The 18,521-nt window shown below is 35.0% G+C and overlaps 1 protein-coding gene across 15 annotated transcripts in view; it reads left to right on the forward strand.

The window, feature by feature from the left end:
* Positions 1–17,533, forward strand: part of SYTL2 (synaptotagmin like 2) — a 104,504-nt gene extending 86,971 nt beyond the window's left edge. For 9 of the 15 annotated variants that reach the window (XM_081282112.1, XM_081282117.1, XM_081282105.1 and 6 more), the window contains 8 exons: positions 2,721–2,840; positions 4,064–4,233; positions 5,631–5,733; positions 7,973–8,143; positions 11,830–11,908; positions 13,970–14,069; positions 15,440–15,645; positions 16,490–17,533. In XM_081282112.1, the coding sequence (XP_081138238.1) occupies positions 2,721–2,840; positions 4,064–4,233; positions 5,631–5,733; positions 7,973–8,143; positions 11,830–11,908; positions 13,970–14,069; positions 15,440–15,645; positions 16,490–16,635 (1,095 nt within the window). In that variant the 3' untranslated portion in view covers positions 16,636–17,533. Of the gene's footprint in view, positions 1–2,720; positions 2,841–4,063; positions 4,234–5,630; positions 5,734–7,972; positions 8,144–11,829; positions 11,909–13,969; positions 14,070–15,439; positions 15,646–16,489 lie in introns of those variants that run through there. The other 6 variants (XM_081282115.1, XM_081282116.1, XM_081282108.1 and 3 more) reach the window with 2 other exon arrangements.
* Positions 17,534–18,521: the final 988 nt, after the last annotated feature.

Raw genomic sequence — 18,521 nt, forward strand, 5'->3', positions numbered from 1 at the left:
ACTGAGACCAAGAGAAATGAAGTAAACTTACTCAGCCAGAAAGGGGTTGCCAAACTCTGGAGCCCAGATCTGATTCCCATGCTGATAACAACTGTATACTACCATCTCTGGTAAGAACATGACTATTATCATCCACTATTCATTGAGCAATTGTATGCATCAGGCACGTAATATGCATTCTGACATTCACCTCTCACTAACTGTACATGGTAGGTACTATTTTCTCTCTCTTAATAAAGAGGAAAGAGCCTCAGAGAGGTGAAGCCACCTTCCCAACATTCCATAGCTATTAAAAAGTAGACCTAGGTAACTCAATTGTAGGGTAATTGTCTAGCATGCGCAAGGCCCTGGGTTCAATCCCCAACACCACAAAAAGTTAAAACAACAACAACAAAGCCAGAATATAACAACAAAAAAATAGATCCAGGACTTTAACTCAGGTGCTTTGACTTAATGAAGATCCCACATTCTTTCTTTTAAAATTTTTTTTTTTTTTAGTTTTAGATGGACACAATATTTTTATTTTAGTTATTTTTTTTATGAGGTGCTGAGGATTGGACCCAGTGCCTCACAAATGCTAGGTGAGTGTTCTACCACTAAGCCACAAACCCAGCCCCAAGATCTCACATTCTTGTAGTAAGGTAGTTGGGAGTCTTAGGTCTAGAGTCAGATGTTTCCATTCCTGCCTCTGATATTGTGTGATCAGAAGACAAATTCTTTAGTTTTTCTGAGTCTGGTTTCCCAGTACCTATCACACGAGATTGTGGGGAATCAGTGGCCTAAATGCAGTAAAATATATAGTACAGTTACTGATACATAGTGAGTACCTGCTAAAGGTGTATGCTGTTTTTGCCTTTGATCTGATTTCTGATGGTGAAATAAAAGACTTTATTGTCAAGCATTCTCTTAGTAGATGGAATATAAGGAAAATTCTGGGTAACATATAAATCATGTTCCATCGCATGCATCCCGTGCACCCTTCTGTCCATTCTGGGGCTTTAGATGAACTGTATCTGCAAATGTTCAGCCCTTGCATATGCTTAAGAGCCCACATTACAGTTTCCTTTGGGAAGAATCTATTAATTTTTTGGAACTAACTTATAAGCTGGAAGCTAATGGTAAATACCCAATGGAGGTTCTGTGGTTTTATACCTTTGTAATCTGCTTTCATCTTAGTTTGTCATAGGAATGAATCATATAACAATTTGAAAGATAAATTATATCAATTTCTGTTTTTTATACTTTTCTTTTCCCTTCAGTTTTAACCTGTCTCAAAACCCCACACAGAAAGAATTTCAAATGATTTGGGTTTGTGTATTGAACATGCCAGAAATAAAAGACTTTATTATCAAGCATTCTATTAGTAGATGGAATATAAGGAAAATTCTGGGTAACATATAAATCATGTTCCATTGCATGCATCCTGGGCACCCTTCTGTATATTCTGGGGCTTTAGATGAACTGTATTATTTTACCTTCCCAACTACATGGAGTTGAACTGAATATTTTTAAAAAAGAAAGAAAAAAGTGGAGATGAAATCAGGTTTTGCTTCTTTATCCACTGTCCCTTTGAGACTTAGCATCAGTCATACTTGTGTGAAAATCACCGATCCAGTTCAACACAACAAGGTCCCACCCTTCCAATAATTGACTAATGATCTGATTATCTAGGTAGAACATAGTATATGATATAACAGAGGAAAATGGTTATTCAGCATGTGGGGAGAGAATGTGACAACAGAGATATTTAAAAAGTATGATTTTTTTAATCCTTTAGAAAGGATTTTTTCTCATCCATATAAGTTATTTATTTTATTTCTCTCTTTTATTAATCTTCATTAGAATTGGCATTCATATTATATTTGTACATAATTGCATGGTCCTGGAATATGTTGGCATGAATTAACTACTCTCCATAACCCCAGGAATTCTTGGACTGTTCTATAAGCTCTCTAACCCCAAAAGGAGCTCATTCTGAATCACAAACTTTGTAGGCTACCACCCAAAAACTTTAGGTATAAATATAATGAAATTTAGCACTCCTACTTTCTTGTCCCAGGCACATATTTCTTGGGACATAATTAAAATAAGTATCTTACTGTATTTTAAATTTTCTAAGAAATGTGTCAAGCTCTAATGTAGGTAGAATGTATATTTATATGCTCTCCTATAGCAATAAAATGTTAAGCACAATAGACTATAGAAATAATAAGGGGTGGTTTAAAATTTTAGTTGAAATAGATCAGTCTGGCATCTCTTTTTCCTAGTTTAGTATTATCTCAAGTAAAAAAAAGATTTGATTTTTAAAGCTAAGTCTACAATAAAAATGAGAGTAATTAACATTGTGTACTGATAGGATATCTTAGACCTTTCATTGTCTGGGTAATTATGAAAAAAGTTCCCTGAGAAACATAAATATATAATATTTAAAAAGTGACAAGAAGGCTCCTAACAGTGTTGTCTTCTATAGCACTGTGCAGGTGGAAATATCACTTTATTATTCTGGTAACTAAACACTACCCTCCTCCTTAGATGAGGTCTAGTATAGACCACCCACTCCCTCTTGAATCCCATTCCTCCACAATTAGTGCTAGCATCCTTTAACCTTGGGAAATGTCATAGATCAGTGGATATCAAGATATCCTTTCTGTCTAAACAGGGATTCTGCCCTTGACTCATACCTAATTTAAATACTGTGCATATTATATGATGTTTTGTAGAGTGATGACAGAGAAACAGATACAGCATCAGAAAGCAGTTACCAGCTCAGCAGACACAAGAAGAGCCCGAGCTCTTTAACCAATCTTAGCAGCTCCTCTGGCATGACGTCCTTGTCTTCTGTATGTAACCAAAGGCTCCATGTTAATATCTTTCTGCTGCTCTAAACATTGCTTTGCCTGCTTTGTAAAGTGACCTCCTATTGTAGTTCTTAGACTGTAAGGACACAAGCATTTTCTCTAATCCACAAGGGATTTCATATCCATTATAAATGCACAAAAGTTTTTGGATTTAAGTACTTCACAAATAAACCTAAATTACCAAGAAGATGAGTCACTAAATTTTTCTGTGCAACAAATGGGGTAACTATTATAAAAACATTATATCAGATATGCTTTTATATATTGTTTACAGACATAGAATTGTACTTATCTTTTTAATAAACCTGTTAATAAATATACTGATTCACATAAAAGAAAAGGAGAGGTGTCCTTTGTCTTATAGAAAGTTGCAGAAAGGGTTATAAAATGAAAACTCCCTAAGTGTAGTTGCCTAGATTTGATTTGAGAGAATTTGACTTTACATAGAACTTCTTACATACACTGAAGTAGCTGTATGTGCATTTAGTATAGAATGTGCATGTAGTATAGAAATATACATATATAAGTGTATTGAGATATACTTATCTAAATATTTTTATCATATACATACACAAACATATATCTTACCAGGTATGCTAAACAAATAAGGAAGCTTTGCTTCAATTTTTACTAGCCTTGCATTTCTGAAAGCTTTTTAAAGAAATCTATTTAAATTGATCTTCTGCTGATAATCTAATGTATACCCTTGGGAAGGCTTTAAACCCCCTTTCATCAATCATCCATTTTCTACCCTTTCTGACCTCTAAAAGTGCATGGCTCAGTAAGCATTTTCCTAGATTCAGTGGATGGATAAAATTCCTTTTCAGTGCCTTGGAAATTTAAGCAATGTGTCATTGTGATTTGTGGACCTAGAGTTTCTCACATTTTCTGTCTTTAGCATTTTAAATACTATGCATGCCTAAAAATGGAACTCTGAATGCCACCTAGCATGAAATCACCCTCCTTTCAAATGAGCCAGCATGTAAATAACTTAGCATTTCACTTTTAATCTATGTCTTTTAGGAACAACTTAAACAAACAAACAAACCCTAACCATGTATATCATGTCATGCTGTCTGTATTGATATGTCCTTACGCCCTGCTGAATTAACTGCTTTCTATAAGCTGGAGAAATAATGCCAAGCAGGGATTATGTCCATAGTTTTTGCTCTGAGACAAACCCTGCATGTTTCTGATGCTTTCAGGTGAGTGGCAGTGTGATGAGTGTTTACAGTGGAGACTTTGGCAATCTGGAAGTGAAAGGAAACATTCAGTTTGCAATTGACTATGTGGATTCACTGAAAGAGCTGCATGTTTTTGTGGCCCAGTGTAAGGACTTAGCAGCAGCAGACGTAAAAAAACAACGTTCAGACCCGTAAGTACATCGTGGAGTCATCTACTTTCTCTTAGTTTTCAAACTGAATCTTGTAGGAATAAAGAAGAAAATAAAAGAATCAAAGAAGAGTCTGTGTGTGACTGTGTTAAAAGGACTATTTGAAAAGATGGAGAGAAATGCTGTTTTATTTACTTTATAAACTTATATGTCAAACATTAAAATTATAAAAATCACAGAGAAACACAAAAAGTTTCAAGTTGGAAGAAACCTTTGAAGACATCTTATCCAGTTCATTCGTATTATAGATAAGGAAATAAGGGATAGAGAAAACAACCCATATATGTGAATTCAGATAGCAGCAAAATTAAGAATGAAAACTTGAATCCCTCTTTCCAGTACACTTTCAAATTTTTTAATGTTCTTTGGTGTAAAAAAATAATTAAGACTTTAGAATGACATAGCTTCCATTACTTAAACTAAGTCCTACAGAAGAACTTTAGAGAAAATTATTAATTCATATTTTAAATCACAAGTTTGATTGCATTTCATTTTATTTGCAAAAGTCAGATGGTATTCTCCACTCATCCTTTTGTAGAAGTCTAGTTCTTAATTATTGTGCTGAGCCAAACCCAATATTTTTTCTTTCATTTTTAGTGTAAAAACAGTGGGGCCCAATGCTCTTCATTTTTTTTAATTGGCTCAATTAGATGTGTGTCAAAATTAAATTTTCCCCAAAAAACAAAAACTTAAAAACAAAACAATAACAACAAAAACCAAAACAAACAAAAAACTGGAAGCACCAAAGCCTTTTCTCAATAGAAAACTAACCAACAGAATTAAGCACTATTTTAGAGGCACTCCCCCTTCCCTGTACATGATGGGAGGCCAGAGGGCAAAAATAGATTCAGAAAAGTTCCCTTAAAATCCTTCAAAACAGGGTTGGGGTTGTGGCTGAGAGGTATAGCACTCATCTAGCATGCGTTAGGCACTGGGTTCGATCCTCAGCACCGAATAAAAATAATAAAAAAAAAAAGGTATTGTGTCCACTTGTAACCAAAAAATAAATGTTTAACAAAACTTAAACAATATTAAGTGATCTATTCCATTAAAATCCCTTTCAATATCTAACTATAAAGGTGTTGTTGTGAACATTTAGTACTTACTACTTTTCTCCATGTGCTGTCAGTTTTCATTGTGTTTTTAAAAATTAATTAATTAATTTTAATTAGGTATATATGACAGCAGAATGTATTTTGATTCATTATACACAATTGTAGAACAGCTTTTCATTTCTCTGGTTGTACATGATGTAGCGTTGCACCATATGTGCAGTCATATATGAACCTAGGGTAATAATGTCATTGTGGTTTTTAGGAGTAGACGTGGAAACATTTTTATCTTCTCTGACCTACTTGTCTATTTTTTCTTATTTTTAGATATGTAAAGACTTATTTGTTACCAGACAAAGGCAAAATGGGCAAGAAGAAAACAGTGGTGGTGAAGAAAACCTTGAATCCCGTGTACAACGAGATACTGCGGGTATCTGTGAACTCTCTTACATAGGAAAATCCTAAATGCTGACCTGTGCAATTTAAATAACCATGTCTTCTTGGGTAGTATTTACACAGATAAAGTCAGTCACCAAGGAAAAAAAGAAAAGAAAGGAATATAAATTTCTGAGAATCTGCTCTGTATGAGAGGCTGTCCATGAGTGTTATATGTGTTATGTCATGCCCTCCCTGTGCATCCCCTGCCAGATGAGGCAAATGAAGCTCAGAGAGAGAGAGTAACTGGCTCAAGGTTACAATTTTGATATTTCTCTGCTTATTTTTTTTTTATGATTCCCACTACCCTGAGGAGCAAGTCCATCCTTAATAACATGCATACCAGTCCCTTCCCAACCAGAGCTCTGACCTCAACTTTACTTTTTCATAATCTTTGTTCTAGTCATCTTATATTCCTTTTCTGTACTCTGGAGGAAGTACATTTTCTTGACTGCTGTGATTTTCTGTTCTTTTGGGATGGAATAGTTATTCCCATATTTTTCCCTAACTACCTCCTACACAGTTATTAATACCTCTTCCTATGTTCCTATGTTGTTAAATCCTAAATTCCTTTGCTGTCTGCTGCCTCAAAAACTTTGTTTTATGATAAACTTATGTTAACACTCAGCACTTTATTCTAGTGGTTTGTTTGACACTAAATTTTATACCCCATGAGAGCTGGCTGTGTTTATAGTTTGTGTACCTTTGGGAAAATTATATACCTGCATCTCAGATCTGAGAAATGGGGAAAATGATGGTTTGGGGATCTGCAAAAGAACAGTAGTAGTACTCACCAGCTGCAGTGGTTGTAGATATTAAAAGAGTTAATATGTGTGAAGTGATTAGCACACATTAAACATTTAACAAATGTTCATAGGTAGTACACTGTGTAGGATAGATGCCAAGAAATGTTTATGAGAAGGATAGATGGATGAACAGATGAATGGAGAATATACCTGGCTCACACACCCATAATTCATTTTCTTCTCCCAAACTCTATCATGCTGTCTTTGTTGTGACTAACAGGTCATTTAAAACTGTAAAAAGTGTCATTCATTACCTCTTTCTGAAAACTCTTTTTTTTTGGGGGGGGGGTGGTACTGAAGATTGAATTCAGGGGCACTCGACCACTGAGCCACATCCCCAGCCCTATTTTATATTTTATTTAGAGACAGGGTGTCACTCGGTTTTGCTGAGGCTGGCTTTGAAATAGCGATCCTCCTGCATCAGCCTCCTGAGCTGCTGGGGTTACAGGTGGGCATCACCATGCCCAGCTGAAAACTCTTTAAGTATTTGATTATCCTCTGGGAAAACAAGAAACAGTTAAATAAATTCTTAATCATCCATGGTGGAATTAGCCACCTGTGGATTTTCTGAAAGCAAGTTTTTAATTTCTGTTTAACTGTGATATTCCCCACTACCTTTCTATTTCTGAATCGGCTGCTTCAACCCTATACTCGGGAAAAGCCAGCCAATTTAAATGGTAAATGCAGAGAAAGGCAGGTTTGTACAACCAAAATGGACAGTCATGTAATACATCGTAAAGCCAAATGGGGATTACTTTTAGATTAGAAGTACTGTTATTCTTTCTTGATTATATGTAATCAAGGATTGACTTAGATTTGGCATGAAAAACTGTTGTATGACAAATATTCTCTGCTTTATCACGTGAAGCTAGGGAAAAAACAAATTTTTATTGTTTTTTGAAAAATATCTTGTCTTATGGGGATGTTGATAGGGAGGGGTGCATGATGGTATATAAGAACTCAGCACTTTCTGCTCATTTTCTCCATGAACTCAAAACTGCTCTAAAAAATAAAGTCTATTTGAAATGTGCCTTGTCCTCAGGTAGAAAAAAATAACTAGATTATATTTGATTTGCATTTTTAGACTGAATTTGATTTACATTATATCTAGTCTGAAAACATCTAGCAAACATTGAATACTTGACTTTTGTTTTTAGAAAGCTATTATCAGCTATGATATTTGAGCCATAGTCTACTTTTCCTGGGTTGGGGGGACGGGGTGGGAAGAACATCAGCTGTAATGAAAGATGAATTTTAGCTCTTTGAAATAAAATACTTAGAATAAGATGACTTTGCACTATTTTTGAGACTTGAAACCTAACAAATGAGAAAATCTGATCTATGCAGATGACTTTCTCTTCATCTCTGTGTCATGACTTTGGAGTAAAGTAATGTTATTCATTGTTTAAATTTCTTCTTGAACTGCAGTATAAAGTTGAAAAGCAAATCTTAAAGACACAGAAGCTGAACCTGTCCGTTTGGCATCGGGATACCTTTAAGCGCAATAGTTTCCTGGGAGAGGTGGAACTTGATTTGGAAGCATGGGACTGGGACAACAAACAGAACAAGCAATTGCGGTGGTACCCGCTGAAGCGGAAGGTAAGCTCGGAAGTCCTTGTTAGGTTGGTTGGTGTGTGACCTGATATGTAGGAAAAAAGTTTAGTGACTTAATTTATGGTGCTGATCTATAGTTTAGAGTCACTTTAAATTAGTGTGAACTTATTTAGCTTCTACATTCTGTGAAAAAAGAGGAAAAAGAACTATAGGGAGAATGTTTGAATCCTTTAACAACAAATATTTCAGAGACTTTAGGAAGGTCATTTAAATAATTCGTTTCTTTGAAAATTGAGACGCACTTTTAACCTAGGATTTGTTCAGATTTGATGAATGTTTCATGAGTTACTTGAAAGGAAAGTGTGTTATTTGGTTGTTGGATGTAATGTTTTATATCAGTTAAGTCAATAATGGCTGCCAAAATCTTTTATATCTTGTATCTGTATACTATGAATTACTAAAAGAGATATGATTATGGATTTGTCTCTTCTTTTAATTTGCTGTTTATTTTTAGTTTATCTTACTAATATTTTGAATTGGCTAAGGCACGAGAATGGTGAGTTCAAAGCCAGCCTCAGCAGAAGCCAGGTGCTAGTAACTTAGTGAGACCCTGTCTCTAAATAAAATGCAAAAATAGAGCTGGGGATGTGGCTCAGTGGTCAAGTGGCCCTGAGTTCAATCCCCAATACCCCTCCCCGCAAAAATGGTTTTATTTTTCTGATGGATTAACTACTATCATTTTAAAATATCCTTTTTTACATCTAGTAATACTTCTTGTCATAAAATATGTTTTGTCTGTATAGCTCATTCATTCAGCTTCCATTGGTTAGAAGTTTGTTTCTATCCTTTGATTTTCATCCTTTCTGAATTCTTGTAGTTATGGTTTTATAAGCAATCTTTTTAAATTTTTTGGTCAAAATATTTGTCTTTTAAATAGGTTACTTAGTGCACTTGCATTTAATGAAATTATTGACATATCTGGAGTCAAATTTTAGTATTTCAATTTTTTTTCTTATTTCCACAATCGCCTTCTTTGGGAGTAATCAATTATCATATAATTCCATTTTCCCTTCTATCAATATATCATTTACAGTTTCTTTTTCTTTATTGATTACTTTAGAGATTACATTATTCATCCTTGCATTGAAAGTGTCTAGTATAAGAGCTAGGGGTATACTTCAGTGGTAGAGCACTTCCCTAATATGCATAAGATCCTGGGTTTGGTCTCCAGCACAAAACACACACACACACACACACACACACACACACACACACACACACAGTGTCTAATACAAATAAGGATTTTTACCACTTCCAGGACAATGAAAGAAACCAAGACTATTTTAACTCTATTTATTCATTCTCTCATATTTGTAGTATTTTTATCATGTTTTAAAAGAAGACATTTTGTTTTATATAATCTGTACATTTAGATTTGACCATGTTTCCTTTCTTACTTCTCTATATCTTTTTCTGCATCTGTGTGTAGTTATTTTTTGTGTTCAAGACTTCCCTTTAGGGCTGGAGATGTGACTCAAGTGGTAGCGTGCCTGCCTGGCATTCGCGAGGCACTGGGTTCGATCCTCAACACCACATAAAAATAAAGATATTGTGTTTACCTAAAACTAAAAAATAAATATTTTTAAAAAAGACTTCCCTTTAGTTTACTTTAAGTGCTTCTTTACTGGCAATGGATTCTTCCAAGTTTTCTTTGTATTATACTATCTTTTTCACATTAGACTTTGAAGGATATTTTTGCTCAGCTGCTAGGTTGTCAGTTATTTCTTTCAGCACTTTGAAGCTGTCATTCCATTGTATTCTGACTTTCATTTATATTGCAAAGTCAGTTATTAGTCTTATTTTTGTTTCTTTGAAGTTTATGTATTTGTTTCTTGTCATATTTTAGAATTCTTTTTTCTTTAATTTTTAGCAATTTTACTATAATAAACTGAGTATAGTTTTCTTTGTGTTTACCCTTTTTTTTGTTCACCAAGTTTCTTAAATCTGTGTCTTGGTGTCTTTCATCAATTTTGAATATTTCTCAGCAATTATTTCTTCAAATACTAATTTTGCCCTACTTTTTCTTACTCTCTCCTTCTGGAACTTCCAATTACATGTGTGTATATAACTTTTTACTCTATCTCATGTCTCATATTCTTTTCTGTGTTTTATATTCTTGTTTCTCTATGCTTCAGGCTATTTTTTGGCAACCTGTCTTTAAGTTCAATAATTTTATCTCCTGCTTCTACTCTACCATTTAAACCCATCAACAACAGAAAAATTATATTTTTCAGATATAGATTTTCATTTTATTGTTTTGATTCCTTTTCACTCATAAATAGTATAACTATAGTAAAGTTATTACGAGCATATATTCAGTATTTTAATCATTTGTGAGTCTCTCCTATTTCTTTTTAAATCCTGATTTGATCATTTGGGCCTTTGTCTTGGTGTTCCTATTCACTTTTTATTGCATGAAAAAGTTTAAGAATAATTTGAAAGGGTATACTTTACTCCTGAGGGATAAAATACAGACAGACCACCTCAATCCAGTTTGAGAGTGAGCTGACAATTCAAGGATATGCATTTCCCAAAAGTTCCCAGGCAATGCTGCTGCTGCTGACCTAGAGACTATAAATTGAAAGCCACTAGTCTAGGATATTTTCCAGTGTCATTCCTTCTTAGGAGATAATCTATCCCAATTTTTGTGCTCCCAGCCCCATGAGATTGCCAAAAGCGCTGCTCAGCTCAGCAGTGTCTTTCTGCCAGATTTTTTATGCTCTTAGTTTGGCACTATGTAAAAATCAGCTAATTCTTCAAAGTGAAAAGCAGAGAACAATGTTGGGCTCTAAGATCTTGTTCATTTGAGTCCTTTTCTGTCTCAATAATTCTTTTTAACTCCTTCAAATTTATTTTTTATTTTTTAAATCTTAGTATGAGTGATGGTGTAGTCTAAGCCAGGCCATCAGAGCTAGAAATGATAAACATATATAATGTCAACCATTATTTAGTATCATAATAAAACAGTTCCACTAAAAATATAGTTCCCAAATATTGCATCAAAATCATTTGAGGCACCTATTTCTAGTCCTACCCAAGGTCTGCTGAATCTGAATTCCTCAGAAGGTGTCAATAGCATTTCTGATGCATATACATGTTTTGGAAACTAAATAACCATATTTGAAAGTAAAACTCCCCCCTCCATGCTTGAAAATAACAGATATGGCATATTAAAATTTTTGTCCAGTCTTTGTAATTCTTAAACTCCTATGCATTTGGCCTATAATAATCAGGTTAATACAGCTTTGAAAATGAGTTGACTTGTTCACCCCACCTTCCCATGCTATCTCCCATATTTCTTTAAAGACAGAGAATGCAAATTGTTTTATGTGCTGGCTGAATGACTAACAAAATTTATGTGTTTTGATAAAATTGAAAGCATCTCAGGACACCTCTCCCATCTCCAAACAAACCAATCTGATTTCTCCACCATCTTTGAGACTAAAGGCCATGAAATGTTTACTGGGTGCTCTGCAGGGTTTTCTAAGATTCACAGCTTTGTTTTCCAAGTTACAAAAATAATAGTTAATTATGATGCAGAGGAAATTTTTAAAGTAGCGTGAGTTATACATAGTCATAGAAATAGAACAGGTATGGCCCTGTAACAAAGTACCCACAAACAGGATAAAATATCTGTGACTCACGCTTGCTGATATTCCTTTATTTTTCAGACAGCACCAGTTGCCCTTGAAGCAGAAAACAGAGGTGAAATGAAGCTAGCTCTCCAGTATGTTCCAGAGCCAACCCCTGGTTTGTACTGATTTTCTATTCAGAGCCATGCTCTTTGCTTATCCCTTATCTCTCCAAGGATTTATTCTGTTATATTTTCAAAGATGAAGCTCTAAAAAAATTACTAAGTTAATAAATGTATAAACCAAATGAATCAATTCTCTGTTGTAAACTAGATAATTCATTTTTTATTGTTGTGGCAAAAAATCATATAACATCTTAACCATTTTTAAGCACATCACTCAGTGATGTTAAGTATATTTACGACTTTGTGAAACAGATCTCCAGAACTTTTTCATTTTGCTACTCTGAAACCCCCCTTTTCCCCCATTTCAGTGCAGTTTTCTATTTCTATGAGAAATTCTAATTTTTTCAGTCCATTGTTCAATTCTTATTTTAAGTTTCCCTTCACTCTTCAAAAAGCTTTATCTTCACCGTGTGAATGACCATTCCTTTATTCATAATTTGGGCCTCATGATAATGCTGTGATAAGAATGGAACTTGAGTATGCTTTTTCACAGGTAGGAATTGGAAGAATTCATAGAAAGTCCTTAAGAAATCAGAGCTCACTGGTCTTCCATTTTCAGTCTTATTAACTTTTTTTTCTCAAGATTACTAATCACATCCTTGACATTAGGGCCTCAGGTCTTCAGTTCAGTTTAGGAGTTAAAAAACTGGAAGGAACTAAATGCCAGGTCCTATCCCCACCCTGTTTCCCAAGAAAGTTCCCCAGGGGGTTATCCTTAAGAGTCTGTAAGAATGTTATGATTGAAACTAGTGGTTACAGATTCAAATGTTTTCAGTAACAAGGTAGTAAAGTTAGTTATATGAAAGAAATAATAGAGGTGAGGGCAGTGGCTGAACTAGAAAAGGTATTCTAATTAAGTTAAAAAAAAAAATCAGAAGACAAGCAGGACACATCTTTAGGCCAGAATCCTGCCAGACATCATCTTGTAACTTCTGGATCTTCCTAAAAGGCAGATTTTTTTTTTTTGCATATAATTTGTATCCTTTCATTTATGGTCAACATGCATAGAAATGCTAACTTCATTGCCCATTTTCCCCTCCGTCTCTTTGTGGTGTGGATCAGGAGAATGGTATGTTGTGGTGGGCTCTACTTTGTCTGAGTCTCCCTTATGTAGGTTTTCTTCCCTGGGATGACTTCCTATTCTCCTCAACCTATCCAAGCCTTAGATGAAGTCCCATCTCCTCCATAATGCTTTTGCAGACTATATTAGCCTTCATTGACCACATTATTTTCTAGAATATTGCAGTAATAACTTGGCATTTCACTTTACATTGCATTTTATAGTTTTATTTGAACTAGTCTCTCCTGCTTAACATTTAATCTATACTCCAAGGGTATAAATTATTTCTTGTATATCTAATGACATTCCAATCACAGGGATGAACATATTATAGATGATCATTAAGTACTGTTTGGTTTACTGATTGAGCTACACCATCCAGAAAAACCTGATATTGTTCCTCCGTCCATGTGTACTCCATCTAGACAGCAACTTCAGACTAAACCAGCTTATTGGCAATTATCCATAATATTAGCTAGTATGTATGCATGTGCAATATCCCTATAAAATGCAAACAAACACTTTCAACAAGAAAAATGGCTATAACTTAGCTAGGACCTGTTTGGTTACTTCATACTCAGATATGTTTAAAATTCCTTCTATCAGCACCAATTGATAATGATGTTAATATTTGAAATGATTATGTATTTCATTGAGATATTTTTAATAAGCTATAAATGGATAACTCATATTCCTAATATCTGATCTTGTCAAACCAAGCAAAACTCTCCAAAAAGGATGAAATACTGTGTACTTAGAATAAATATGATTTTTTTTATTCTTATAAATTATTTTTATGGAGTTCTCTGAGTTTAGTGCAGCTGGACTATGAAAGATAGAGTTAGGCGTATATAGGTTTTGTCAATTTGATACCATCAAGCACTAGCTAGTAGCTAGCATTCCTGTGCTAGTCCATTTTCAGGCTGATACCTTTGGATGCAATATTGCCAAAAGAGAAATGGCAGTAAAACTTTTTTCTATTTGTTCTCTACAGGTAAAAAGCTTCCTACAACTGGCGAAGTGCACATCTGGGTGAAGGAATGCCTTGATCTGCCACCACTAAGGGGAAGTCATCTAAATTCTTTTGTTAAATGGTAACAGCATTAATGACTCAAGTCTTCTTCAGTTCTTCTATAGACTACCCTTTGCTGGCTGGTTTCAGATTTCTGTATGTTGAAATTCATCAATTATAGTTTAAATGAACTTACCTGATATAATGGTGATTTAAACTAGAGGAATCTGTAACATGAACTTCCAAATCTTCATTTAGTTTTAAAATCATAAAACTAAGAGGTCATATGTACAAATGAAACTAGAGACCTCAAGCTCAGCTAAGCAACATCTTCTAGAGGTACATCTGTTGGTGAGGGCAATGATTAATACAAAATAATTTATCAAATTTCTAATGGTGGGATGTCATTCTCCTTGACTTCTTTGTAAGCAGGAAGCATTCCTCCTTTCCTTTGTCCCACGTGTTTTTGATCCATTTGCAAAGGACTCTTGTATCAGACTGCAGATATTTGGAAAATGATTTGCTAAGCAACCCCCTACTAAGAGTTAGCTCATAGAGCTTAACACTGTTTGGGCTTTTAAAGGGTAAACTTTTTTCTCTGTTATGTGTAAAAAGTGACTGGAACCTAGTAAGCAATAACTGAATAGGTATTATGATGATCTAACTCTCTCTAATTTTATCTATATAGAGTCTATTAGAAGACAAATTGTAGCTATTTAAATATATGTGACATAGTTTTAGGTATTTATGACTTTATCATTTCCCTGTGTATACTCTTCATAGTTATTCACAGTTATTCACTAGTAAGAGTTTTCAGCTCAGGTCAATCTCCCATTGTGAGACCACTCTCAGATCTTCTTGCCTTAACAAGAAGCATTATGCATTAAATTCCTTCAATTATTACCATAAGTAAGACATAAGTAATTAAAAAAAACATTTTTTTATTCCCAAAGTCAACCTAGCAAGTTGATTTCTTTTTTTCAAATGTGTATAAGAGTAAGTCTTTATGCCACCATAAAGCATTGAGATAGACCATGCTTCTAAAATTTAAGAAATCCTCAAGCATTTGCTACTGTATAAAGCACTTACTTACCGCAGACACTGAACTAAGCATTTTGCATGTTTTATTTAATTCTAAGATCAACCTTATGAAGTCAGCAACACCATTCCCACTTTGTAAACCAGAAACAAGTGTCTGAGAGGTAAAGCAACTTCCCCTAGAATGAACAGCAAATAGGTGGCAGAGTCAAGATTCAAACCAGGTCTGGGCAACTTTGTCCAGGTCTTTGCAGCATAATGTATCTTCTCCTACCCTCCCCCAAACCACCAACACTCTCTCCATATCTTTTCCTCCATTGCTGACCTTTAGTAGCTGTGCTGAAGTATATTGAAAGCATAAGTGTTCACTCTTATTAAAATGCTCTCACAACAATGCCTCTCTTTTTTTGGTAGTACCATCCTTCCAGACACAAGTAGAAAAAGTCGCCAGAAGACAAGAGCTGTAGGGAAAACCACCAATCCCATCTTCAACCATACCATGGTATACGATGGGTTCAGGCCTGAAGATCTGATGGAAGCCTGTGTAGAGCTCACTGTCTGGGACCATTACAAATTAACCAACCAGTTTTTGGGAGGTCTTCGGATTGGCTTTGGAACAGGTAATGTTTCTTACATTTTAAGTTCTCCGTGAACCAAATTCCCCTGGAGACACTAGAGGGTTGTTTGTTGCTTTGCTTCTTCCTAGTGAAAATAAATATCCTGTCTCCATAAAGTTTAATGAAATGAATGAGTGAAGGGATGTCAGGCTGTATGCTAATGGTTTTCAGTATGAGAAATAACAGGGTGTCCTGTCTGTTGATACAGAGCTTAATTTATTGTTGGTGGGAGGGATATGGGGAACAGAAATGTCTATATCACTCTTCTACCTTTAAAAAATATTTATGGTCCTTTGAGACTAAAGGTGTGTTTTTAATAATAGCAACTAACAGTTATAGAGCACTAGTCACTATATTCAATGCTTTATTTGCATTATTAATTCATTTAATCCTCATAATAGTTCTATGAGGTTATTAATAATATACTTCTCAAAAGAACCGATATTCCAAGAAATTAAGTAACAGAGCTAATAAGGGACAGAGCCAAAATTCAAAATTGAGTCTGCTAGGTGCCAAAGCCTAACCACACTTGCAGAATACTCTGAACCCCTCTATGCTGCTGAAAAATTGTTATCTGTTTTATATTCATATGAAGAGAAGTACTTGGTCTGAGAATGATCTCAAAAATGGGGTCTTCTCAGATGGTCAAATAGTTCTTTTTTATGTGATGTCCCAGATTTGCTTTCTGGTTATATTAAAACTCTTTATAGATGTCTTCTATTGGTGCTTATAGTTAGGGAATAACAACACCGCTCCCCCCCCCAATACCATTTCCCCAGTGAGCTATTCCATTCTAAATGCAAAGTCCCCCCAAGACATACCTTCTTTTTTTTAATTGTTAAATCAGGTAAAAGCTATGGGACTGAAGTGGATTGGATGGATTCTACTTCAGAGGAGGTTGCTCTCTGGGAGAAGATGGTGAATTCCCCCAACACTTGGATTGAAGCAACACTGCCCCTCAGAATGCTTTTGATTGCCAAGATTTCCAAATAAGCCCAGAGCCTACTGCTGCTCCGCTGAAAACTACTACAGAGGTCAAATTGGATCTTGAAAATCTGACTACATGGACAAAGATTCTCACTTCCTTCTGTTGCCACCAATAAAGACTACATAGCATGTTGAAGTCATCTGCATGTGTTTCTTGGATTACAAGGGCCCAAGGGACTTAAATACTGACAAGAAATGTGACTTACTTGTAACTCCAACATTAAAGGAGATACCTGAGCAAGTTAGAAAAATTGAACTGTTGCTGCTGCTTCAAAGATTTTTCTGCCAAAAATTATTTCATTAGGAGTATTTTTAACCAACAGAGTGTTCTGGTTTCACACCACATTTGTGTTATGGTTAAACCTGCCACTTGATTATCCCAAACCCCTGCAAGTACTGGTACTTGTAAATAGGTAGATTGTAGAAAAAAGTAACAAAAATACTTCTGGGGTAGCCTTGGAGAGGAGCACCATCGGTGATGACAAAGAATTACACAATAAGATAACTATTTACCCTGTAATCTCTAATAATCTGGAATTCCATGTTAGGGCAATAAGAGGAACATGACTGAGCACATTTCTACCTTGAGAAACTGCTTTTTCTTTCCCCCAGTCTCAAGTGTACTTTGGTGCCACCCACTGGCCATAAGTGGAATTCAGCTCTTGGTTTATTTTGGCTTAATTTGAAAGTAGGTCTCAAGTCTGTATTTTTAATAGAACATGTTTTTAAAAACTTTGCCTATATATGATTGTTTTTCCCATAACTTTATTATATTAAAGCAGTATAATGGTAGCCACAGATGTGCTTTGCAACAAAGTTTTAATTAGAATATAAATTGTTAAAATTTTATTGTATTTCCTATATATGTATAATTTTCATAAAATATTTTGTAAAAACCCTTAGAATAAATTATCATATGATTTAAATTGTGTTGGCAAATTAGCCTGGCTTTGTACTTTAAATGAAACCCTTTATAAGTAGGAATCATAAAATCTAAATTGCCTAAAAAGTCTTATGAACTTGGGCTAATATTATTTCAGAGTCTTCACTGTAACTTTTGGCATTATTTCCCCCAAGCAGACAGATAATATAGGTTAATATTTATTCTTAAAAATTTTTCTCCAGAGAACTCTTGGGATGATTTTAGTACATGAAATATTACTCCTCCTTAGGACTCAACTAATTTGCTTTTCTCAAAACAAGTGCCGATTTAATGTAGGTTTGATGAAGCCTAGGTAATAAATGAGTATGGGGTCTTACAACAGGCATCTAGTAAATGTTATCAAAACCACTAACTGCTCACCTCCTTGCCCAAATAGATACTAGATGGCCTTGTGTTCACTTGTCAGTAAGAGACTTAACCTAGGACAACACCCCTTCCACTGTCTCTCTAGGTCTTTTCTGGGAGTATTTAACTCTATTCTCTTTGACCTTAAAGAAGGGAAAGATGAGTTAAGTAGAGCTCAGCCTGGAATGCAGTAACCAGCAGTGTAAATCCCATCCTGGCTTGTCCATGTCACAGAGTGGACAAGCTCTTCATTCTGTTACGTGTTCAACTACCTCCTAGCATCCAGCCAACTCTGGGGCACTAATGCGATAGGTTCTGGTATGCACTGACCTAGGATCAGGATTGCCTGCATCTTCCCATGCTCAGATCCCTCGCCTCCCAAACACCGGGGTGGGCAATAGAACCACCCATGTGTCTTGCATCTATCCACAGGGGATTTCACACATTTTCTTCTGGAAAGGAAAATACAAATTATAAATTTGATCTTATCTTACCACAGAAGAAGGCTAAGTGTGAGCTTCATGTATTTTAAAATGTAAGCAGCCTGAAATCTTCTGTAAAATCAGGTGGAAGGTTTTTTTTTTTTTTTTTTTTTTTTTTTTTT

Source organism: Spermophilus citellus (assembly GCF_964194105.1).
Source record: "Spermophilus citellus genome assembly, chromosome: 2".
Lineage (NCBI taxonomy): Eukaryota > Metazoa > Chordata > Mammalia > Rodentia > Sciuridae > Spermophilus > Spermophilus citellus.